Source organism: Lepisma saccharinum, chromosome 3, assembly GCF_977018435.1.
Source record: "Lepisma saccharinum chromosome 3, izLepSacc3.1, whole genome shotgun sequence".
NCBI lineage: Eukaryota > Metazoa > Arthropoda > Insecta > Zygentoma > Lepismatidae > Lepisma > Lepisma saccharinum.
The window spans coordinates 43,300,992-43,327,839 of NC_139231.1; the positions used below are offsets into that span (position 1 = coordinate 43,300,992).

Sequence of the window (26,848 nt, forward strand, 5' to 3'; positions counted from 1 at the left end):
CTCTCGACTATATTGCACTCTTCTCTTCGCTCTTCCATTTTCCCATCTTTTATCTGCTCTCCATTCCTCACTTCCCTTCTGCTCCTCTTTTTCTTCCTCTGTTTACTCTCTCATCTCCTTTCCTTCCTCTCATTTCTTGTTCGCTCTCTTATCTTCCTCTCCTTCTATTTCTTATCCTCTCCTCTTGTATCCCCAGTTTTCTTCCCTCCTCTGTTCTCCTGTCCCCTCTTATTTTATTTTCTGTAAACTCATCACAGTCGAAATAGTAGGAAATAGGTTTTTCTTTAAATAGGGGAACTACATTATTTTTATAACGTATTTTGCCATTTTGCGATGTAACACCGAATCACCTGTAAATTATGCGTTTCACGCATACCTATTGTACACGTGGAATTCCAGAAATTGAACCTAACTCCATGTGGACCCCTCCCCTTCAACGGCTTGTGTAAGTTGGGTTACCTAGTATAAAGTATCGTTGTTCGGAAACTTTTGTTGAAAGCTATACATCATCTTATTAACTTACTGCATACATCGCTTTTAACATACCTAAATTAGGTTCAGCATTTCTGAAAAACTAAAACGATAAATATATTTGTGATATTTTCCTGTGTAAAGTTTCGGGTACCTTTACACCCGAAAGGTGTAATACATATCCCAGTTCAAAAGTTATTGTGAATCATATTGCAATTTTTTACTCTTTAAATAACATTTACTCCTTCTCCCTATTTAATTTATCTGGGAAGACACACTTAGGAAGTTTTCAAGTTGGACTCTGTTACTGAAACAATGACTTGAAGTAACGAGTAGGAAAATACAACTAATTTAATTATATTTTTCCCCGTGTGCTTCATCAGAATTAAGTTCATCTTAACGGGGGTTAAACCCCATAACCCCAGGTAAAATCAAAACAGTTAACGCTAGACATTTATTGATAAATAGTACATGATTTACACTTCTCATTGGGAAGGAAACATGAGCTTATTTTATAAGCACATTTGGATTTTTCACAGTTTTATCCAAGTTTGCAACCAGCGCAAACCCACGATACAGACATTCACACTATCGATTATTCATGTCTTCCTGGGGAGAACACCCTTACAGCCGTCTCAATTTGGAAGTTGGCGATGCAGATAGTCATTTGGTCAACCGTTGCTTTCCCATACTTCACGCAGATCACTCGAACAATGTACACCAACACATAAGGGTGATGTCATGGAAAGTGTGCTTAACGCGCACTGACAGTCGGTAGTGAGACTACTTCATCAATGCACCTTTAGGTTGAACCTATTGTCTTCTTGGTCCCATATCTGGCTGCATGTTCTGTGGATAAAGATAACACACAATTAGCTTTTTGTTGCCGAACATGTGAAACAATCTCAGTATGACTCTTGTCATTAATCTGTGACTTAGCAGAGAATTACGTCATCTTAAAATCAAACACTCGAAACCATATTAAAAAATAGTTCTTTTGAACAGGACCCTTAAATATACTTACATTACTACGTTTCGAGGGTGTTTTCTTGCCCTTAGGCAAACAGGGTCTTCACCAGTTATGAGGATCGACCCTACGATGGACCTGTAAATTTGCTAAAGATCCTTCGCAATAACCGATTACCTTACAACATGAAGCATTATACATAGTTCACCATACACACAGAACCCAAGACGTACCAATTGACACATACAGTATGTTGACCCGCCAAAAGGTGCATCATTTGCAGTGTATGTACAGAAGGATCAAATTAAATGTACTTCCCTTTTCCTACCAACTCAGAAGCGAGTTAGAAATGAGATTTGTATATCATTCCTCTTTTTTTCTTCGAAAAACACGAGCTAAACTATTGCGCATTATGTGATATGCTCATTACTAACCCTCGCGGCCTTCAACTAGTTTATCCTTAAACAAAATTGCGGGTTAGGATGTTAACAGATACTTCCAAGACAATATCCAAAGAATACTGTCACATACGCAGAATGTAAAAGATTTCTATTTTCTCGTTTCTACTACATCCCTTGGGGAGTAATGGCGGCTGGAGCGTGGTGCGGATCATGTGACCTCCAAAACGGCCCAACTCGAGAATATGCGGGCCCCTACTTCCACATCCCCTAAATGTGCCTTCATGGCACGGTTCTATACGGACGACGAACTTTACCTTACCTTTACTACTACTAACTACTCATTCCAGGAATTTTTGTATTTTTAACCCTTCATTATGTCTCCATTGCTAACCTGGTTCATTCCCAGCTATGACAGCAATTAGTCGATGCAGAGAGAGAGAGGGGGGGGGGGTATGAGGTAGGAACACAAAATCCTTCCACAAACTGCCAAGACTCCAACAGAAAGCTTGCTGGAAACAAGTTTGCGTGCTGGCCTTGTCTGCTACTGCCCTCCCCCACTTTCTTATCCATACAGGAGTAATGAAGAGTTTCCAACTCGCTTCTGAGTTGGTACGAAAGGGGAAGTACATTTCATTCAATTCTTCTGTACGTTAATGTGTTATTGGAGTCAACATGTGTGTGTCATTGACAAGTTTTGGGTTCTGTGTGTAGTTATGAACTACCGAGAAATTTGCAGTTCTGTTGTGTACATAAGTTGTGTGAGGAAAAAAAAACACATTTAAGGATGTATTGTAAGTCTTGCGCAAAACGATCCTGAAATCACACAGTTAGAAAAAGCATTTTGTAGGAACGCTCAAACCATCATGAACTAGATTTCCTAGACAGGCGTTTACAATGTTGCTCTTACAGCTCTTCGCTCCCGATATCTAAGTCAGCTCATGTGAATAAGGTGGCTCTTGAAGAAGTAAATTCAGCAAGATACTTTGAAACTGGAGCTTATAACCTATAGGACATTCCGAAACGAGTAAACATACCCATTAAGGCTTCTTCCATGTCTTCCATCTCTTTCAGCCACCAATCATTGTCGAATCCACTTTGAGTTCCTCCGTAGGCCACTGGGAGGGTGTTTGCTTTGATGTGGCTGTCGAAATTTTTCATGTCTGATCCGTGGAAGAATAGCTGGAAAAGATGTAGCCACGTTGAGCTCACTTGTACACTACATTTTTGTTTCTTAACATTACAAATAATACTTATACTTATGCCTCTTGGTAGGCTTCCCTGATGGCTTATAGGTTAATGCAGTAAAGGCTTGTTCCTTAGTGATTTAGATCAGGGGCGTTCTCTAGGAATAACGTGGTGGAGGTATAATTTTCCTCCAACATTTGGGGGCAAAAAAGAGTGGGAAAGCATGAAAATAAAAGAAAAACGGATGAAAAGTAAGGCATTAGTCCTTCTCACCTTATGAAATTGATGGACGTACTTGGTTAAATTGTAGCCTGTCTCTCTAACTTTACACAAAGTGGGCGAGAACACTAAACGGGCCTACCAGGCACGTGATACTTTCATTGGAGGCCACACAATGAAACATCTCAAGAACTATTACTTTATAATTCTTCATGCAGACAGAGACAGAGAGAGAGAGAGAGAGAGAGAGAGAGAGAGAGAGAGAGATAGAGAGAGAGAGAATAATTTCACACTCACCCTGTCCACAATTTTCTTTGACAGAAACGGTTTTACAATTTTTACGATGGCGTGGAAGTATACAGGAGTATTCAAAGCATGGAAGGCCTTGAATCGGATCGGATACGTGTCCTGCAATAGAAAGAAATTAAGTAAAATAGCTTTTAGTTGATAATTTAATTAATTTTTACACACTAATAATATTAAATATTCATGATCTATATTTTTACGCAATATTACGTTTTGTAAATTTATATAATATTTGAAGAACATGGAAATTCAATACATTATGAAGTATGTGAAGTATGTACCATTCATCCCAAAATCACAGTTCTGAAGCTACTCTCTATTGTATTATCGGTGTTTTAAATATAATCTATTGCCAAACATATTTACAATAACTAAATTCAATAAAAAGATCAATGTCGTGTAAAAAATCTACAAATGTGTTATCTCTCTTTTTTTAAAAAAAAAATCAGTTAAATATTTATTTTTACAAGGCAGGCATCCGTAATACTTACAGTCAATTAGTCACCAATGTACACTATATAGCCAAAAGTCACCGGACACCCAGTGCTGTTCATTCCAGGACACCATCCAGGTAACTAATATGTTGTCAGACCTCCCTTCGCTATTAATACAGCATTTAGTCTTCGGGGCAGGCTTTCCACTAAGTTCTGGTATATTGCTGGTGGATTTTTTTTCATTGTCCTGTAGCATCGTGAATAGTACATGGGTGGTTTTCAGTCGAGTGGGTCTGGCACGCAACCGACGTTCCAGTTTATCCCACAGATGTTCTATGGGGTACCAGTCGGGGCTTCGAGCGAGCCAGCTAAGCACATCCACCTGATTGTCCTCAAACCACGATGCGTTGGACCCTGCTTTATTGACAAGGGCATCATTGTGCTGATAGAGAAAAGGGCCCATTTCAAACTGTTGCGACAGTGGGGGCAGCAAGCTATTGTCTAAGATGTCCTCATAATCACCACTGTTCATGTTGCCATTGACCAAAACTAATGGCCCGAGCCCAAACCAGGACACGTTGACGTGTGTATTCGGTGACTTTTGGCTATGTAGTGTATATGCGTGGTAAACCTTCAATACAATTAACAGTTATTAACGGAACATTGTTATTATTATATTATATATCGTGTAATAAATATAATTTTTATCGTCGTTCTTCATGTTGAAATCTATGTTATTTAGTGGCGATCAAAAGTACTTTTATTAAAGATTTCCCTGGCAAAACAAGAGCCATTGTAATTGCGTCTTAGCAGAATGTATCGAAATGTTTGAATGCTCTAAATCAAAGTAAAGCTTATCGCCCACCCATTCAGCGCCAAACCGCTGTGTGGTACATGACTTGCGCCGATAGAAAATGGCAGCATGACTATGAATAATCACACGAACGAAGACACCAGGAATGACACGAGGTGCGGGTAAGGGAAATAAAATCCTCACTTATGGCATGGAAATTCCGCAAGGCGCTCACGCACAACCTGCATTGCACTGCCGTTTAGGTTTCATAACAAGAAGACAACAGATATTTTCTACTAAACGGCGTGGCGATAGGCTATAAAGTCGCATTCTAAAGACATAGCTATATACTTTTGTTAGTCTTACCAGCAAAACGTGGCAGAAAATTTTGATGAACTTGAACGTGATTTGCTTCAAGTGGGACAGCCCCACGTTGGAGCAGTCCATGACTACTACCAGCCCTCCTACTTGAAACGTTTGGTCGAGCAGGAGACTGTCTAGGTTGCCGAAGATGACTCTCCATGTTTCGTCCATCGAGATAGTTGAGAAATCAACCTTGCCTGGAATGGAAGAGATGATTGAGTTTGAGTTTTTTTTTTAGTCCACTTTATGCACAGATAGGTTAATCGGTACTTGACCTACAGTTTAAAGTGAGATCCAAACTAGCAAGTTCCCCCACCGGGTATCGAACCCGGTATCCCTTGATTACAAGGCGATAACGTTACCACTACGCCATCGGGGAGGCCCGATGGAAAACAATGACCATCGAGTTTTAGAACAAAGTAAACCATACAATCTTACATCATGCATTTACTCTATCTATCGGCACGTTTCAAACTGGTTTAGTCCTCTACATCCATTTTCAGAAATTTGAAGTTCAAAATTGAATCCTAAAGCAGACTTTCTGTTAAGTTATGGATAGTATAAGCTATGTTTCATATGGTGAAAAGCGCCTCTAGAAATACAATGTATGTAGATTTTGCAATGGTTTATTTAAGTAAGATTTTTTTTCTGTTAAACAAGAGAAATTGAAATTCAAAAATGACATTGAGACCACTAGCGTACAGTTTTTTTTTGGAAAGGGCTGCAACTATAAAGATGGATATTACTCAGTTGCGTTCCAGGAGGAAGGGGACGTGATACACAACATATTTTGCAATTTCCATTGTCTTAAAAGTTGTTCAAAGACAAAAATGGTAATCTAACTACGAGGGCTATTTTTTTTCAACCTCCGATAGGACATGGCATCAAAACCACAATGAATAGCAAAATGGATTTATTGACAAAAGTTACGTACACGTATAATCTACTTTTCAACGTAATCACCAAGATGTTTCAGACATTTGTCGTACCGATGCACCAGCTTTCCAATACCCTCTGCAAGAAAAGGAGCCGCCTGTCTGTTGAGCCAGGTCTGCACGGTGTCTCGAAGTTCCTCATTGCTGTGTTTGCGCCGTCATTCCAACCACATCTTCATCGCCTGGAAAAGGTGCAAGTCACTCGGTCTAGGTTGTAGGGAGGGTGATCAAACACTTCCCAGTGGAATCGTTGAAGAAAGTCTTGGGTAACGCAGCAAAATGCGGTCGGGCATTGTCATGAAGCAAAACAATACCTGAAGACAGCGTGCCTCTCTGTTTGTTCTGCGTTGTCTGCGCATTCTCTCACAATATGCAGCCGCATTGATTGTGCCTCTCTGCCTGTAGAAATCCTATCACACTACGCACCTCGCACTTGGCGGAGAGTCGATTGTAGCAGACATCTCTACGCGCTCATCGCTCAGATTCAACTGAAGCGTTGGCCTTGGCAGTGGTAGTGGTAATGGTAGGGGGGACGCCAATCACGCTGCGTGACGCCCCGCTTCCTACCACTTCACGGGCCACCTCATCGGAGGTTAAAAAAAAATAGCCCTCGCACTTTTGTTTTCCTTAAGCTCTTTACTGCTTCCATTCTACATTTTGGGAGGGACTGTAATCCCATCGGCTCCCCGCTGCGAACGCCAGTGAATGAGACCATATTGAAATGCAAAGGATTATGAAATATATTTCTTGATCATATATTTAGAATTCTGTTTACAGCTTAATAATAGACCAAACGTTAATTCTCACATATTTTCACGGAGCGTGACTGGTTTCCCTGTGTGATTGCACCTGGGGTGGAATATCCATTACGTCACTATCTTAACAACCGTTGTAATAATTAAAGATAATCGTTTATAACCACGCGTTTGAGCAGCCTTCAGTGTTCCATCTAGTGGAAATATGTGAAAGGCTTCCTTCATATCCAGTATTGCTATATACACTATATAGCCAGAAGTCACCGGACACCCAGTGCTGCTCATTCCAAAGACACCAGCCAGGCAACTACACTCTGTCTCAGTCAACTCTGTAGCAAACTAACGAAAACAAGTCTCTGCGCAAGTAGTGACGCGAGACGGCTCCGCCAATGAACACGTGAGAGGGACGGAATTGCGTGGAAAGGGGAAGGGGAAACTGCAGTTACTAGCCTTCCCAGCGGCGTTTCTGTCCACTCGATTTCTCCCACTAGTCTGACGCTGTGCTCCTGAGATAAATCAGACAGGGTATAATAAAATGTTGGACCTCCCTTCGCTATTATAACAGCATTTGCTCTTCGGGGCAGTCTTTCAACTAAGTTCTGGTATATTGCTGGTGAATTTTATTTCCATTCGTCTTGTAGTGGTTTTCGGTCGAGTGGGTCTGAAACTCAACGGACGCTCCAGTTCATCCCACAGATGTTCTATGGGGTTTCAGTCGGGACTTTGGGCGGGCAGCTAAGCATATCCACCTGATTGCCCTCAATGCAATGGACTCTGGTTTATGTACAGCTACAGGGGCATTATCATGCTGATAGAGAAAAGGGCCCATTCCAAACTTTTGCCTTTGACCAAAACTAATGACCCGAGCGTGTCCGGTGACTTTTGGCCATTAGTGTATTTGCTGTCCAGTCTTAGGCCGAAAGTCACTGTGTTGACACGGGGACATGCAGATCGGTTCTATTTTTTTACCCAGTTATTTAGGTTAATCGCGACTGATTCGTGGTTTCCGCTTACATTTTTAGTACGCTATGGACATGGGCGTCCGGAAGGGGGGGAACACGGCACCCCCCTGGAAAATGAATATGTACCTAAAAATTATATATTTCACACATAATTTCATTTCAATCACAGTAATTTATGTTAATTATTATAAATTCGTTGAAGAAACATGATAATTTCAGACTGAAATAGTGTTTTTTGAGGAGCATCATTATTTTGGAGGAAAATATGTGATTTTCCCCCCTCCCTGGATAAAAAATACCTTCCTTGCCCCTCCCTGGAGAAAATCCTGCGGACGTCCATGGCTATGGATCGACTGTGCGATCACAGGAAAAATGCTTGAAATGGAGTTTAATACACATGTCGGAATGGTGGCACAGTAATGATTAAGAGGAATGAATTACACCCTACGAGTTCACACTAGGAGTGTCGTGATGGTTTCCATAGCGTGCTATTGTTTTAGTGTATCGTCTTGCGACATAAAGAAAAAAACAAGGGTAGTGGCAACCGTGAATTTGTGACGCAGGGTTGCATGCATACAGAACAGAAAATACCGCTTTTGGAAGGCCCATAAGTTGACACCTAGACAAAAAAAACTAAAGAAAGTTGTTTGTCTTTGTGTCCTCTTCGTGCTGTGAAGGATTGTTGTGACAGGGTGGCTACTCACCGGGAATTCCTTGAATTCCGGAAATTCTACGTGAATTCTGCGTGAATTTTTCTCCGTAGACGTGAAAAATTGCAACTTCTTAAAATCCATATCCCATTGAATTTATATATATATATTTCAAATTCCCTGAGCCAAGTATTTCACAGTTTAGCATTTTTTTGTCGAGGAAAGAGAAAAAGCTGCGTGGAAAGTAAAACAAAATTCTCTATTCGTTCACTTTGTTAGTGTCCTTTGCAGAACAATCTATCTAACACCTGAAAGATTATTGACACAAATAACAATATTTCGTATATTAGTATATCTCGTCACATTCGTGACTTGTATTTGGAAATGAATTACGAGTATTGAGTACATGAAACCGCAAATGTAAACTCCGTATCTTAAACTAAATATTTTAAATACATATAGGATTGGATACATTGGAATCACACATGCTCTATATATTGTTAATATATTTCTGTGTTTGTGTGTGTAGTGAGAGGCGTTAATGTGTAAGGGTGAAATACAGAAAAGATCTGTTTGTACCCTTGAATGGAAAGTTAGCCTTGAAAATCTGGAATTATACTTTTAGCATGGTCCTAGAGTGGGCACCCTGTGTCAGCTAGTTGTAGTTTTCTTCCACTGTGAACTGAAATGAACTTACCAATACGAAGAATGGCAACTGTTCTTCCGAGGGAATCTTTTTGTTGCAGAACTTTGAACATCCCCTTGTCGTAGTACAACTCCTTGTTTTCAGTCACCAACATTGGCTGGAAGTAATCCGAGTACGCCTCCCTGAATTCATAAAACTTCTTCAACTGAAAAACAAACAATGATCCAATCAGTGGCAAACATCGAATCAAAAATCTTTTTTGCAACCTCACATCGAAGACCTAGGGGCTTTCATTCAATCCAAAAGGTCTTCGCTGGGCAAATCTAGTTTATAATGCCTCATCTACAGCTGTTTTGGTACAAATATTTAATTTAAAACTAAAACTGTGGTTGACATGTCACAATATAAAGTTTTTGCTGAATTTCTAAACCACTCTGCCACTTCTTTTCCAAGTTAGCCCAATGATTTTATTCATGGTTCAAGGTAAGCAACTAAAGTCTAGCTTCCAAGCTAACTATACAGGGTGTCATTTTAATGGCGCCCATGGACCATGGATACGTACAGAGGACATCAAGACAAACAAATTTTCTCAGTAACATTTTTCTCGTCGGTGCGTAGTTTCGGCGTTACAGTCGTTCAAAAAAAGCCCGTTTTGCCGCCTGAATTTGATCGTCATTCCTGCGGCGAAACAGTGCGCGGCAGTGTTACAAGGATCACGCAAATTTTGGGGGAAATAACAGACTACCAACCACATTATGATCTGTAAAACAAAGATAGGATCGCATCCAGTAGACCGAACATCTAGGGAAACACAGCCTACCAGCCAGAAGACCAACAGTCATCCCAGGGGAAGGGGGACGTAAACCAACGATACGAAAAATGGTAGAAAAAGAACGTATTCGAAATGGTAATATCGGATTTTGTCTCTTAGCCTACATGTCAAATATAATCATCAACAATACATTTTATTGGACTTACAATTTACATCTGGCTGTTTAAGCCCAGATACATGTCAAATATTTGCAAATCTCGTTGCAAGGTTGATATCTACAGGTTTGTACATCCATTTGTCCTGATACATGCGTTGTGGTATTGTGGTGCTGATAGCGCAAGTATCCGAGGTTCACGTTGTTACATTATGGATAAAACACACACAACCACGGGTTTGTTAGGTTGTTACAACCTAATCATGAATCAGCAGGGAATATACTGCCATATTCACAGTAATGTTGCAAACATGCGTATCCGGTGCGTAGATAAACACAGTCGTCGGAGAGCTTGTTTTACTACTACTTATATCACTTTATTTTAAACCTTTTTTGCCCCTTCCCGCATAATGCCGTGAATATACACATCCATTACATTACGTGTTACTTACATTTGGAATTTTGAGTTCGTTCACTTTTATTTGGTCAACTGTTGAGTGTGTCACGGAGAACCAGTATCAGAAGGACGAAGTGAATACACTAAATTGTAGATGCCAATTTGGCAACGAGATTTGCAAATATTTGATATGTAAGCTGAGACAAAATTCGATATTACCACTTCTATTTGAATTCCTTTTTCTTTTCTACCATTTTTCGTATAGTTTGTTCACTTCCTTTTGAGTTACAGAACGTGAGTTCTCGCTTTGTTTTATGGTACATAATGTTGCTGATTGTGGCTATGTCGTTTTTCACAATATGTGTGCTCCTGGCAATCCTGGAACACATCGCTTCACGATAGGAAATGACGTCTCAATTCCAATCAAATGTGTGTGGTTGCCAGCATTCAGGCGGCAAAAGAGGATTTTTTTGTAGCGCCGAAACTACGCACCAACGAGAAAAATGTCATTGAGAAAAGTTGTTTGTTTTGGTGTCCTCTGTACGTTTCCGTGGTCCGTGGGCACCATTAGATTGGCACCATGTATAACTATATTATTAAATAACATTAATAGAATAATTAAATGAGGAAGAATTCGGTGGACAGGCCGGGTAACACACATGGGAGAGGATATGAAACTTTACAGGGTTTCTATTGGGAAACCTGACGAAGGAAAGTCAAGATTGAGATGGAGTGGTAATGTGAGATTGATTTTAAAGATAATTGGTATTGATGGTCAAGGGTGAAATGTTCTTGCTCTGGACAGGGACAGATGCAAGGCTGAAGATGCTGCGTCAATAAAATCTTTGAGTTTAAAGAGAGTAGTATTGACTTGCTTAACATATCCTAATGCATATATACTTGTATATAGTGTACATGTGAAACCTCCATGATTTCAAATTACAATTGTGGGGAAACTATTCGACATAGGGCCTTGCGGTTTGCGACATCATGTAAAGCATCTAAAAAATGTGGAATGTTGTTTCTTCACAAAAAAATCACATTCCTCAGGTAGTCGGGCTTTTGCTCGATTCGATCCAGCATCGCAACAGGAAACTTCGCGTTGTGGTTTATCTTGCGGTTGCAGCGCCTGAACAATTTGCACTTTGTATGCATACAGACGAAGACGTTTGTGCAGCACTTTGCGAACTGTTGAGGGGGATGTTCAGCTCTCGTGACGCTCCGCGAACTGACTTTGACGGACTTCTCTCGTAGGCTTCCCTGATCACCTCTACAGTTTCATCAAATGTACGTTTTCGGCCAGAACCTGACTGTCGGTTAAAAGTCCCAGTGGTTAGGAACTTGTCATACCAAGCCTTAATTGTCTTACGTCTGGTGGCTTCCGTTCAAACGCACGTTTGAAATGTCTTTGGACTGAAATTGGCGATTTCGTTGTTTTGTCGTCAGCGTTACTAATTACTCAGTACCTAAAAAGAAAATAAACTTTTTGAGTTTAGTTACATGATGCCGCAAGGCTCTATGTCGAATAGTTTTCTCACAATTGTAATTTAAAATCAGAGAGGTTTCATGTAGACACCCTGTATATTAAGGGAGCTTTCTCTCTGCGGCAGGCACGAAGATTGTAATATACTGCTCCAATCGAAGACTTTTTTCCATGGTTTCCCCTCCCAGAACAGACTGTATTGTATTGTTATATATTTCTAGGTTTTCACTACTCGAAATTATTGAATTTGTTTAGACTCATTAAAGTTCGTCGAATGCAGTTGCTATTGGGTAATGTTTGATGCGTATTCACATTACTAGTTTTCAACTTTGCCAGTCGCGTATATGCATTATCTATCCTCAAATGTCTCCTCTCCTGACGCGGTACATATAACATTAGGAATGTGACATTTTGTGCGTATATGTAGGGACATTGAACATGGTATTGAGTCATAACATGTGGACATTGAACATGGTATTGAGTCACGACATGTTATCGTGTGTGTCCAAATTACACGATATGTTTTTTTTTCTTTTTATTTAAAAAGGCGACCCCATTCTTCATATTTTCGCCAAACAGACCTGTTTTGTTGACCCCCACCTCCATTTTGACTTCTTGTCAGCATTAGCAATTGCCTCGGTTGAACTCTCCACTAATCCGAACTTTGATCATTCTGGAAAGCTGAAATTGGCCTTGCACCTACATTTGATAAGCAGCCTTGATCCGCTTCAGAGAGTAAATATTTATGAAGGATAAAGCTATTCTTGGATTTATCACTGCCATACAGAAACTTCTCATTACCTTACCGCCGGCCCCCATGGCGAAGTGGTTAGCACATCGCGCTAAGACGCCAGGGATCCCGAGTTCGAATCCCGGCCTGGGCATGGGTGTTTGTGAGTGTCCATTCATTAATTTCATCATGTCATCACTCATCCCCATCTTTTCAAATTAGCTAAAAGTGGCACAAGAAACGAAGTAAAATGAAGTAAATCAAACAAACAATCATCTCGTTACCAGCATGCAGGAGAGTGGAGATCAACATGTCGCGTAAAACTACTGCGAAAATAAATAAGGAACGTTACATTTTATCCCCCCTTTTTTTATGATAATACTTCCCCGCGCTGACATTATTTTCACCATTATAGTTTCATCAATATGTGTATGTTGTACAGTCACAGCCACTTCTGGGTTGTAACGATCCTGTTAAGAGTCAATAGGATTGTTACAACCCAAAAATGTCCGTGACTGTACATACTATTTAGTGATATCAAGGCAGCAGAAGAGGAGGAATCTTGTTTAGCAGGAAAATGCAGAAATGTTAAGTTAGGTAATAAACGGTTTCTTCTTGATGAGTTTTGGGAGGGCCATTAATTGTCACGCACATACACAAGTACATATACATAAAACATGATGGACAAAGTTAAATAGACTAACCCATGGAAAACTATATTATTATTTCGCAAGTATTACGTAGGGTGTTTGAACCATCAAAACTTCCTTTTCTATATTTTCAGAGTTTTTTCTTTAGACAAAATTTAATATATGACGAACATGGGACACAGGCCTCGGAGATTTTATAATGGCTAACATAGCCACCTAGCAATCAAGAAGTTCAAGTTTATGAGGAGACGACACATCGCAACGTGATTCTGATCTCACTTTAAACTGTAATTCCCGATTAGCCAAGCTCACAAAAAATTGAGCACAAATCAACTTTGTCAAATCTTTGACATTGGATAGCTGAGTTTGAAAAGAACTTAGAAAATACTTGATTAGACGAATGGCTAGAGTTCCTTACCGTTTTCAGTGCTTTGTCTTGATTGAATTTCCTAGCTCGTAGAAACGATAGGAGGAAGCAGTCGTCCAAACGAGAATGTAGACCCTTGATGTCTGCAGGAAACAGAAATTCCAAAATACTTCAGTCAGAATACATCGATCCCTCTGTACAGGGTAGTTATATATTCTGTAAACTTACACTCTATCTATCATTGTTTCAGTCAATGTGTTCTAAATAATCGTGTGAAATATACGAACTACATACGTTTGCGTGTTAACCGAGTGACTAGATGAAACCAAGTATAATTTCCAGGAGGAGCATTTAGTAGTAACACGTTTTTTTTTTAACTTGGTGTGTTAGCTTGACATATTTGACTTAAAATATAGATATTTTTTGGGGTGTACTAGAGTGAGAAAGAAATAACGGGTGGAACTACAGTAGTCCCACACCCTGCGTGTGTTTTTAACTTCAGGTGTAAAAATACTGAAATTACTATTTGCACAATAAAATTAAATGAGTATCGACCCGTCTAACACTGTCAATGATTATTAAAAAAACTATGTTAATTTATTTTTATTTTTAAGAGTACATTCTTTCTTTGTCGTGTCTGATATGTCGGCCTCCAGTTGTCAGTTCTCCGAATCTTTATTTTTTTATCGCAACCCCTTCTCCCCACCTGATGATCAATTCCTTAACTGAATTTTTATTGCAGTAATTACAATCTGACAGTGTAAGAATATATCGCATTGGAAAGTTTATAAGAATAAATTCCAAACTGACCCTAACGTCTATGGCAGAAATTAATTGATTGGCTGGAGTTGTTTGAGCTTTGCCTTCAAAAGATAGAAGGGTGTGTTTTGCATCCTGCAGCTGTCGCAGTGGTACTTCGGTCTAACTTATCTTAACTTGCAGAAAACCTGTATTTCTGCCACAGCGCAGGAAGCATCACGCTTTTAAATGTATTTTATTAAAGCTATTTTAGTAAGAGTTGGTGAACGGAGCACTTACTTTTCACCTTTTCCCTGAAGATGGCAATCTCTTGTCGAACCGTTGCTGGATTTTCGTTCAGTTCTTCTGATGCCTTTGCTTTCCACTCATTCGGAAGATAATACTCGTATTTGCGATCTGTAAACACGCTTCTAGCATGTGGCTCCATCTTGACGTACCCTGGGAATAGAGTATTCGCACACATCAAATGGGTGAAAACACTTATGATTTTTAAACAGATTCTGACAAACAAATGGAACTTTGCTATTACGTATCGTCTTAAAAGTTTCGGTATAGCATTTTTAGGAAAAAGGAACTGTAAATTATAACATTTTTATAGCGATTGGGATTAACGTACTTACTTGGAACAATTGGAAGAACGCTGTTATGTAAGTGAAAGCACATTAAACATATTAATATACATAAGGGGTTTTACAAACTTTTTTAAGTAGTGGCTCCTCCCCTGCCAAAATATGCACGCGCCTCTCCTGAATAATAATATATATATATATATATATATATATATACATGTGATGTGACCAAAGATCCCAGGGTGGGTACTCACCGGAAATTCCGGGAATTATGCGTGAATTCTCCGTGTGAAAAATTGCAACTTTTATTAACCCAAATCCCACTGAATTTGTACATATTTATTAATGCCCTGAGGTAAGTTTTTCTTTACATAGTTTGGCTTTTATTTTTATCGAGGAAGGAAAAAAAGAAAGCTGCGTGGAAAATAAATAAAAATTCTCCCAGTTTGTTTGCTTTGATCTGACAGACGACATCTTGAAGTTTGAGTTTGAAATTCTTATACAATAAACAATGGTTCGTAGATTAATAGCCTATATCCAGTAACATTTGTGACTTGTGTTTGTACATGTATTTCGAGTCTGAGTATGTGAAATGGCAAATGTAAACTCCGCATCTTAAATTAAATATTATTTTTATATATTTACATTATATACTGTTTAATTGAATTGAATTAGAATTTTGGATACATTGGAATCACACAGACCCTTTATATTGTTAGCTATATTTGTGTGTGGGTGTTGGGTGGCGGTAATACGTAAGGTTAAAATAGAGAAAACATCTGCTTGTACCCTTGAATTTTTGGAAAGTTCGCCTTGAAGACTGGGATTTATACTTGAATTTTATCATGGTCCTAGAGTGGATCAACACAAAGTCTCTGCATGTGTTTATTTACTGTTGGTACACACACAAGTTGTGAAAATATAATGTGTGATGTACAATTTTTTAATGTTTATATGGTGGTGCCATTTCACTCAGCGATAGGATCTGCAAAGGACGAAAGAAATCACCAGTGTTCTCATCAGTAATCTTCCTCTTACGGGGTTGTAAGAGACATCCAAATACCAACCTCCATTCCACGTAGTACACCCTGAACTGAATTTTGCAAACTAGCGAGGGTCTGTCGTGTGCAATCACAGTCAGTCCTCTGTGAAGCTCGTGTTGTACTGTCCCTATATGTTTGTCATTGTCCTTTCATCGATCTCATCAACATTCATCTTAATCGTCGCGATTAGCCAAGAGTGGCAGAAAGCGAGGGAAAATAAACTAAACCAATCAACCAAATCTTTCTTACAAAGTAGCAATTTCCTTCTGAAGGCTGACATCTTCTGTGATAGGTGAAGGATTCCCTTTTTACCTTGTAGAGATGCATTCAGACAGTGGCGGATTGACCAATTTTGCCACTTTAGCCCCCCAGTTTTGGAACCCAATCCCCGCCACTGCATTCAGAACATTCAGTTGGTGTAAAATATCAGAACTTCTAGACAAAGGCACTATCAATGAAGTTATTGGCATGGTATTATTCTACATGGTACGAGTGTAGTTTCTGTCTCAGTTCAAAAACTCGGGAGGACAACCAACGCGACTTGCAATAATGCAGTAGAATATATTGATTTTTTTATTAACACATTATAAACTTTCAGAAAAAATAAGTATTTTTACTTAAGTGCTCGCTTCTTCCTAGCGAAACTTCGGCGCCTCCCCATGGAGGCGATCCGCACAGTTTGAATACCATAATTTAAATTTATATTTCTATTGACGACAAGTTTTTTTTTTCAGTTGCACCGTATTTTTCAATATTACCTCTGACCGTCCTTTTATTTTCCTTAGTATCTAGTCTGTGATACATTTTATCTTCGTTTCACTTATCTGTCTTTCAGCACAGGTTTTAGTTTATGTACAGTCACGGACACTGACGGGTTGTAATGAATATATTGATTTTCAATGGAATCGTTACAACCCAGCAGTGTCCGTGAATGTACATTTTATTTTTTTAGCAGCAGAGTGACTTGGCATGAATGTAACTCTGGAATGTTCGTTCCTGTTAGGGCGCGGGGCAACAGAAAATTGACATACTGAACTAGCATGTAACGTGAAAATACTATCAACTTGTAATTTAGAACGAAGCTGAAAATACAATCAACTACGTACAGTTTGTGTTAAAATGAACGTTGAATCTTGCGCTGGGCACGCCACTGATCAAACCGTAACATAAAATACATTTCCGTGCAGTAAGTTTGTTGGACCTCTATGCTCATTCCGTGTATCAAGAGGCGCAGACTTTAGGGGGACAAAACACACTCCATGATTGAGATGCATTAAGGCTTATTCGCAGTGATTAATTATATTTTCAGGTTGTCAACCCCGTGCAACTGCTCGAGCACTACTTGTGCGCCCTTTGTGGATGGAAATTTTAAATAATAATAATAATAATAATAATAATAATAATAATAATAATAATAATAATAAAATACTTGTAACAAATGTCCAGCAAAGTCAGTCTGTGTGTGTGTGTGAGTGCATTTTTTTGCTTTAGTTATTACATTTTGGAGCCTAGCCTACTGTTTCATAGTGATAAGAATTATTCTTATTTCAATTAAAATTAAGTGTAATTTTTATCATTTTTCTAACTAAGAATACAACGTAAACCGGTTATTCTTGAGCGCTGGATTCCTGAAAATTTTAAACATTAATTTATTCTCTGCTTTTTGTTGTGCCATTCATCGTAAACATTTGTTTACAATGCATTAATATTTTTTAATATATTAATGAAAACATTCAGCAAAAAAATAATATTAATTTACCACTCTTAAATGCTGTCTTGTTGGTAAGCTGCAATAATACAGTAAGTCATTTATTGAATGTGTTTTGTTTTAATTTGCCTTGTAGTTTCTTATTCCAAACTGTGAAACGTTAGTTTGAATTTGTTTGAATTGTTGCCTTATGTTCACTTTATGCACAGATATGCTAATCGGGACTGGACCTACAGTTTAAAGTGGACCCGGAACATCGTGCAATGTGCCTCTACCTGGTATTGAACCCGGAACTCCTTGATTCCAAGGCGACGACGTTACAATTACGCCATCGGGGAGGCCCTGTCTGAAACATATTTAGCATTAACTCTAAAGGGTGACGAATTAAGTATAGGTATTCCAACGAAACAATTCGAGCAATCTTCTTCCAAATTGTAAAAATAATAAAATGAGGTCTAGGGCAAGTACATTAACTGGAAATACATTTATTAGGCACGGAAATCGAATCAGGGTCTTGTTAATCACAAGACTACAATGCTCACTGGTTAACTTATGATGACACAAAACGAGAGCATTCTAGGTCAATATTTTCAATGTTTATGACAATTTTTCCTGGGGAAATAAATTCTCAAGCTTTATCCCTTTTTTCTGTGACCATTGTTAAAACAAATAACGCAGAAGTACTTGTGTCACAAAAATCTAGTGTTTGTATCATCTTATAATCACCAGTTATTGGGGTTATTTTCCTGGTCGAGGTACATTGTACAGTGTTTCTTAGTTTTATGTGACCAACGTAAAATGAATTGTTGTAGTTGTCTTGATGTGAATATTGTATGTGTGTGTGTGTTTGAGGCTGTGTTTAATATCTAGAAAATCTAAACGATATATATATATATATATATATATATATATATATATATATATATATATATATATATATGCAATGTTAAATGTTAAATCTTATAGGATTATGACATATTGTGTGTCCCTCCCCGAAAAAATTCTAGATCTACTTTCACTAACCTTTTTCCAGGTTTCTTGAGCACTAGTGTTGAACACGTTGGTGTTTCTTAGAGAACGCTGTGGCGTCGCACCCTTGGCGTTACATGCGACAACCACTTTGGATGATCCTCAAAAGAGTTATCTTCTGAAAATGACATCTTCAAGCAAGGGGCAATTGTTTTTATATAGTACTGAAGACTCTGACCTGACGAAACTGATGTACGTTTGGCACGTGCAGACATGCATTCGTCTTTTTTCGTCCCATTTTCTTGTGCACTTCTTTTTTTTTAAAAAATAAGTCAATGTCGTCACTGACCTCTGCTGCCACCTTCTGTGTAAAGTTCAATGTTAGCGATATCACCAATTAATTGTCTTTGTGTGCGCAACAGACCACTTTTTTGGGATGGTCTGAGAAATTGTAGAGCGGCAAGTTTTTCCACATGTTGTTCCTGACGTCATAATGCTCACCCGTTCCTGGTAAATCCCAAAAACACAGATAACACGACGGTAAATGACGCACAAATCGCAAGCACCAGAAAGAGGTGGAGGACAAACACGCGCCATATTATATGAGCAGTTTTTCTTCTTTCTGCCGGACCCTGTGGTCGAGTGGTTAGCAATGCTAGGGGTCCCGGGTTCGAATCCCGCTCGGGCTTGGTTGTTTGTGAATGTCCATTATAAATTTCATCATTTCAACACTCATCCCCATCTTAGCCAATTAGCCAAGAGGCACAAACCGCGAAGTAAAATAAACTAAATCAATCAATCTTTCTGTTTTTGTATCTTTCGCTATAGCATCTGATTGATTGTTTTGCTCCACTTTATGCACAGTAAGGCTAATCGGGACTGGACGTACAATTTAAAGTGGGATCCGAACGACTATGTACCTCCATCGGGTATCGAACTCTATAGCATCTGAATGTGGCTTCTTCTGACGTTTTTTTTTGTCAATGGAAAACCTGTATTTCCGCATGGGAAATTTGCAATACACAATGTTACTACTAGGTTGATTGATTTGCTTCATTTGACTTCTCTTTTCTGCAGCTGTTGGCTAAACCCGAAGATGAGGATGAGTAATCATATGATGAAATTGATGAAGAGACACGCAAGGAATACCCATACCCAGGTCTGTATACGAACCCGTGAGCCCCTAGTGCCGTAGCGCGCTGTGTTAAGGACCTCGCGCACTCAGACGTGGGGAAGCATGGAAAAAATCCGGCAACAGAACTTCTGTCGTCTGCTTCTATTGAAATCAAATGGTGTAACGCCCACTAAAGGGGAACGTGCGGAACCGAAGCACTGAATTTCCGGCTAGAAGTCTGCAGGTTATCTTGAGGGTTATGGTCCACTAAGAAGCCGGAAGCGGAACTGTTCCGTTCTGAAGCCGCGCTTCCGGCGTCTCAAGCTTCAACCACTCCGCCACGGAATTCAGCTGTTGCTACGTCATCAGTTGTAGGTCATAGAGTACATCATTATACCAGCACCACAGCAGCACATGCATGTTAAATAGGCAGAAAATTAACTTATTATGAATGTAGTTTTTCTAACGTGTGTGGAGAAAGTGTAAAAACATACATTTGCGATGATAATGCTCATAGTGTATGGTAATCCACCATGGTCCACTAGTGATGACGTTGCATTTAAATAAAGAGACTTTCCTCAGGCCTTGTATATATGAAGGTGTAGTCTGGAGCCATGGAAGGATGGTAACGTGTCTACTCCACAAAAGTAGTACAAGTCGAATTGTACTGATTAAAATAGATTAACATTGTATGATGTTATTTGTTGCTGATTCGGGTTTTTAAAACTCAGGTTCAAAACTTTTGCAGCACTATTGAAATTAAAGATGGGGATTTTAGAGCAATCGTGTTGGTATGCGCACAAGAACTTCATAATTGAACATTTCAGAGTAAAATGACATTTTTCACACAATGATACATAGGAAAAACTTTAATGTTATTGGCCGCGGGGCGTAGCATCGGAACGAGCCTTCAGTGAACAATACGTTAGCAAGATAAATTGTTCGTCTTGATGTACTCCATGTACTGTGAAAGGTTGTCGGTGGTGTACGGCAATACTCTCTATATACAGTGTGTCCCCCACAAAAGCTAACCGACATACTTTGATAACAACCCTCCCGGTTACCCCTTCATACTTCTTGCTTATGAACGTATCCAAGTGAAGCACGTGAGACACACTAGAATATACTCCTGCCCTCTGATGATAATAATCACAACGAATCAGTATTAATAATTGTAAACTTGAAGAATTTGCTTTACACAAGCTACTTTGAAGATAGACTTACCAGTAACCAATATACTACTCGTCCAATATAAAATTGCAGATGTTCCTTGAGGAACATGAATGGCATTCACCTCCTTAATTAATGTATGAAACTGAGTGGTTGAAATGGGGTTTGCCTTTTAAATGGAAATGCATATTCGGACATTTACTTTACAAAACAATCACACATGAATTAGGTTTTTGTTCATAAAAATAATCAAAACATGTCAAATTTTAACACTAAATTACAGGTCATGTATAAATACAACGTGTTCACGCCTTTTTATTTACCTTGATGAACAAACTATTGAGCATTACATTGGGGGGGGGGGTGGTATCCAGATGTGGATATCAATGTTATGTCTTAGTTCTTAGATCGGCACAGAATTTCCATACTTAGAGGGGGCGAAGGTTGAAGTTTGGGAAGGGGGCAATATTTAGCGATTTGGTATGAAATTCGTATGATGATCATTATTTAGGCTGTCATTTCTCTGAATCATTGGAAGTCTCATTGTATCAAGTCAAGTGGATTTTACTCTGGATTATTCGCTAATGGGTGTCATAACCATCCGCCTTTTTTTCATTCACTCCTGAAACTTAACATCGTATACATTAAAAAGGAGTGAAGAAAATATATCATCCGAAGTCCATGGGTAAACTATTCGTTATTTTACATCGCTTTAGGATAATGAGGATGAGATGGTTAGACAGCATTTGCTACGGGGGAGGCAAGGGTGTGCCCCAAGCGCCGAGCGAAAAGGTGCTGAAGGAGCAAACAGAGAAAAATTTGGAAGGAGTAAAGGTTGCGAAAATATTGTGAAAATATTGACACCTTTTTAAATTGCCAGTTTCGTAATCAATTCCCTAAATATTTTCTTGCTCGCTTCGCTTGCAATGCTCCTCGCGTTGTACTAGAGCAGATTGAAGACAGGGGGTGTAGAGCACTGGAAGTGATCTCTCCTGAAAACCTGTATAATTTTCATGGTTCGCATTTTATATATGTATATAATATCATCCACGAAAAAGTTATTGGAGTTTTTGATTGTCTTACCATTTACTTGATATTGTACCACTTTTAGCTTCGCTTTACTTCCACTTTAGGCTAATCGCGACGATGGGAATGAGTGATGTGATGAAATTGATGAAGGAACACTCACAAAGAACACCCATGCTCACCCCCGAAATTCGAACCCGTGACCCCTGGCGTCGTAGCGCGCTGTGCTAACCATTCCGCCACGAAGGTCGGCTGCTGCATTACCAGACCCGATCAATATTTTTTACGTTGATTAATAACATCATTGTAGTGTTTGTGTACTATTATGCGAGGGTTTATGAATATTTTAGTAAATGTTCATGAGATGATGCCGTAGTTCATTAGGTGAATAGATCAATTTCCCAACAGCCCAAAAAGTGCTTCTTCAACAGGTAAACGGGCAGTCCCACAAATCGAGCGCCGCAAGGGCAAAATTGCAGGAATTTTGCTACGAATTTCTTCCCCATCCAATAGAGGACTTGACCCGTGTGATTTCTTCCTGCAGGTGCAGCATTTTAACAATGTCCATGTTGTTCTATTAGAATTATTACAGTATTTTCTATTCGCTGTGCTGTCATAATTGTACTAAATATACTACACAGTAACGTATTGTAAATAACCCGATACAACAGGAAAATAAGCAATGTAAAATGTGCATTTCTAACTTGTCGCAGGAAGTGAATCTTACACTTAAGATACAATGCAGAAAATGTAGGCTATAAAATACTCTAAGGACAGGAGAACTAGTTGCAGTTTTGGTTAAGACAACTGCAGCGCGAATATTTGGTGTGCCCCATTGACGTATGCGGTGGAGTGGGAGGAGCTGATGGAGCGATTTAAAAACGAAGGTAAAAATATGATATTTACAAAATATTTTATACTGTATCCTGTTTCTTCCCAGAATGCAGCTACTGTGTGTAATTTCTACCTTTACAATTCTAGCCCCCTCTTAAAAAAAGAACAAGAAAAAGTGCTCCAGTCAGTTAGATTTTTCTGTCTTGTCATTAAGTTGTGGGCTTTTAACATTTATTCCCCATCCAAAAACACTGCTTATTTGTTTATATGTAACTAATTTCCTGACATTTTTGACATTTGAGCCAATTTGCAATTTGCTAGCATTCTGCATGTCAACTGTCAATCACTTAACAAGCTCTTGCATTAAAATTAGTTACTGCACATTTGTCAAAATAATATTGGAGGATTATGATGAACTAATTTGAAGGAGACTGCGTCCAAGGACTTGGGGGGGGGTGCCCCCCCCGTGAAGGATTTAATATTAATTCAACAACAAAGAAGGATTTTGGATCCAGTTGATGAAAAGTAAAGTTCCTGATTAATATTTTATGCATATTATCATAAATAGTAGTTTCAAGTATAACTCTTTGGTATTGTCCTTCAAAGCCGGATGATCCCAATATAATCCTTGGCTTGAAATAAGTTGAGGAAATTAATAACAATCGATTATACAACAAATGCTAAAGAAGCATATTTTCATTATTCAATTTTAATACTTGGTAAGTTTTTCGGGGAAGCGGCATACACCCTAGGCCCCCACTAAATACGTTATTGCCTTCAATTACCATTTTTATAAGCTTGGTGAACCTTAGAGCTGGACCAGGCAGAAACATTGCAGGATTTTTCCAACCCAAAACCACCCACCCCAGGAATCGAACCCGAGTCTTTGCGTGCGTGGAAGACAGGCGCTTAACTGGTTGAACCACCGCTGCTCATACACTAATACTAGAGAGACCTTGTTGCTTCTTTTCTTACTTTTTTGGCGGCTGGCCAAGCGTCGAGACAACTTTGCGGAAGAGATTCAGTTTTAGTTTTGTAACGTATTAATTACTTAATATATATATTGCTTTACAAGAAAATAGCTGCTGGTTTCCACGTGTGTGAGGTCGCACGTTTACGAATATGTAGCAACGCAGGTCGTGTTCTCCGAATGCATGGATTTGGCTTCCATGTCCACAGTTGCTTAAGTCTTATGGGCAGCCTTTGAGATTCGATACTGCGTGCAAGGGTTCGTTTGTCGTTCCATAGATAAAGGTGCAATGTAAAGTTGCATACCGTGGTCTAACCACTAGTGGGTGAAGGTGAGCGCTACTCCACCCCATAAGGCCACAATGACCTACGAAGCTAAACTCATATATCATATTTCTCACAAAAGACACACCAGTGGGTCAACAATATCACAGAAAAGAAGTCTTAAAAAATCTAAGTTGCAGTGTTGCTATCGCTCGAGGTAGATGCTGCACAAAAAGTATCTTTAAAAAAAGGCTAACATCAAGAAACAATCCAATGAATAACACTGAACAACAAACATTACAGCGGTGTAAGGGGTGACCTTCCACGTAGTGCACCCAATTGTCAACTTCACTTCCACGTAGTACACCCTGGACTGCATTTTGCAGATTAAGGAAGCTCTGGCGTCTGGCCCTTGTGGCCAGTATAATTCTGTGTGTTGTCCTGTTTTATGTTCTTATGTATGCTGAGTGTCCCTTACAGCCTCAGCTTTTAACTGTAGTCAGAATATTTTAGCTATACGACATTACAATTATGTTATTTTAGTTACACTCGTATCGTGTGACGGGTGGAAAATAGCCTAAGTGCTGACGCACCCAAACTTTTATATTCAAATTCAACAAAAATTACGATTTGAGATTGTTTGCACGGATAGAGTGTTCGTTACAGATTTCATGCTCGAGCTGAGTGTGAATCTGGTGCTAGATTGTGTGTAGCACTCTTAGATTTTCAAATAATCTCAGTTGCATCATGGGCATTCCGCACAGAAAGTAGCAAAGAGTACCGCAATAAAAGTTGCTATTTGATGCTTCTCTGAGGTGTTTCGATTTAATGTTCAGCAGGAGTCCGCAAGCGTATTACGCTTCAATCGACTACGGTAACGTTTCTCCAGTGTTGGATTTGTCCGATGAAAGTGTTCCACACGGTCATCTCTCGTATGTCCCAGATTATCGGAAAAGACGTTCAATTGTGATTTAAAACTAATATTTTCATGGATTTGTTGCAATGAGATGCTCACCAAGATCTCTGAATTGTTTTTTTCTTATGTTCCCCAAGAAATGTTCCCGAAATCTGGATCTTATTATTATTGTCAGCTCACGAATACACCTGCCGCAACTTTGTCGTCACTTAACTTCATTGACGCCCGCAGGATATTTTCTAGAGAAGCGAAAGCGTGGCAACTTTTAGTAGGCGGAGGAGCAAACAAGGTATATCCCCCCCATAATAGTGTTGTCTCCTCAAGAAACACTCCTTCAGTTTGAAGTTGTCATGTTCCTGCAACACCCTTACAATAAACATAAATTACTGTGACTGAAATGAAATTACTGTATATAAGTGAAATATATAATTGTAAGTTATCATTTTCCAGGGAGAGGCGTGCACCCACACCTCCCCTTCCGGACGTCTATGCTTTGCACTGAACAGCATTTCGTGAACCCAGTATTGAAGTAACTATGAAATCTGTTCAAGTGTGCTATTTGTGGAAGTCATATTAAGCATTTTGCAATGAATCCTCAACATTACGTGTTCGGAAAAATCACCATTCCCCTGTGATATGCATTCTCCCCAAAAGAACAAACAAGCCATATGCATAGGCAAGTTAAATCACTAAGAAGATCATAAACGTTTATTATAGAAAAATACTAAGTGAGACACTGACCTCAAAACTTTTTTTTATTTTTCAACATAATCTCCATCAACATGGATAAACTTATTCCATCCCTTTATCAGTCCCCAAAACCTGCTACATAAAAGTATTTGTGCTGCTGTCCCAGCCACAGTCGCACCTCACGTTCAACATCATCATCATCCACGAAACGTTTGCCGCCACCGTGCGCACACTTTTCGGAAATTCAAACAATCATGCATTATGCTCTAGGCTAAACCATGAGAACATCCTATTGCAGTTGATATGATGGCTATCGTCACTTGCCTATCAGTCCGAATCATTTCCATACACACTACTCGAATAAGGTCGCAATTTTTTAACTGAGCTGCCCATTCGTGCGTCTGATATCTAGCGACTGCTAACTGAATATCATCAAGCTGGAGTGTGCTGCCACCTAATGACACCTTTACAAACTACTCACTACAATTTTCAGCTTTCCCACATCAGTTTGTGACCTATTTACTGACTTCCCCTCATATATAATTTGAATATCAAAGGGAATATTGTGTCCAAGAAGATGGAGGGCTGCAACTGTCAGTATTGATATGAACATACACTTATATTCCAATAAATTCTATGGTTTCAACCGCAATTATAAAAGCTCAGCCTATTTGTTCCTTGAAGAAAGTGAAACACTTACATTCCAAGAAATTGTATGGTTTCAACCGCAATTATAAAAGCTCAGCCTATTTGTTCCTTGAAGACATTGAAATTATTCACTTTAGCGTTTTGAGATGCTTGTATTGATTCTCGGCTTTTGAACTAGTTTCTGCTGCATCAGTATTCCCACTTGTGTTCTTTTTTAAGTGGCCATGTTATAGAGCTGTATGAACCAAGAGATTCATTCAGTTCTTTCACTTCGGACCATACTATTATGTTCTGTGTTCGAAACATGTTCAATTGCACATTATTTCATTGCAAAACATCACACTCGCCACAATGTTCATTATCCTAATTGAAGGGCTCTTGGGTAAAACATGGCAAGTGACATTTTGTTCATTATTGAGTTACAAATTAAAAAGAACCATCCTTCGTAATTGCCATTTTAAGCAATATGCTTTGGACTCATTGAACCCTTCTGAAATTGGTAAACACAACACGAAAAAAAATAATATTT

At 39.1% G+C, this 26,848-nt stretch overlaps 1 protein-coding gene across 1 annotated transcript; it reads right to left on the reverse strand.

The window, feature by feature from the left end:
- Positions 1-911: 911 nt before the first annotated feature.
- Positions 912-18,873, reverse strand: LOC145984997 (clavesin-1-like). Its single transcript, XM_083118483.1, has 8 exons — positions 18,743-18,873; positions 14,679-14,837; positions 13,692-13,783; positions 9,139-9,292; positions 5,143-5,336; positions 3,541-3,651; positions 2,874-3,018; positions 912-1,320 (listed from the first exon to the last, which is right to left on the reverse strand). Exons 2-8 carry the CDS (start codon positions 14,824-14,826, stop codon positions 1,274-1,276), a joined length of 891 nt encoding a protein of 296 aa, XP_082974609.1. The 5' UTR covers positions 14,827-14,837; positions 18,743-18,873; the 3' UTR covers positions 912-1,273.
- Positions 18,874-26,848: the final 7,975 nt, after the last annotated feature.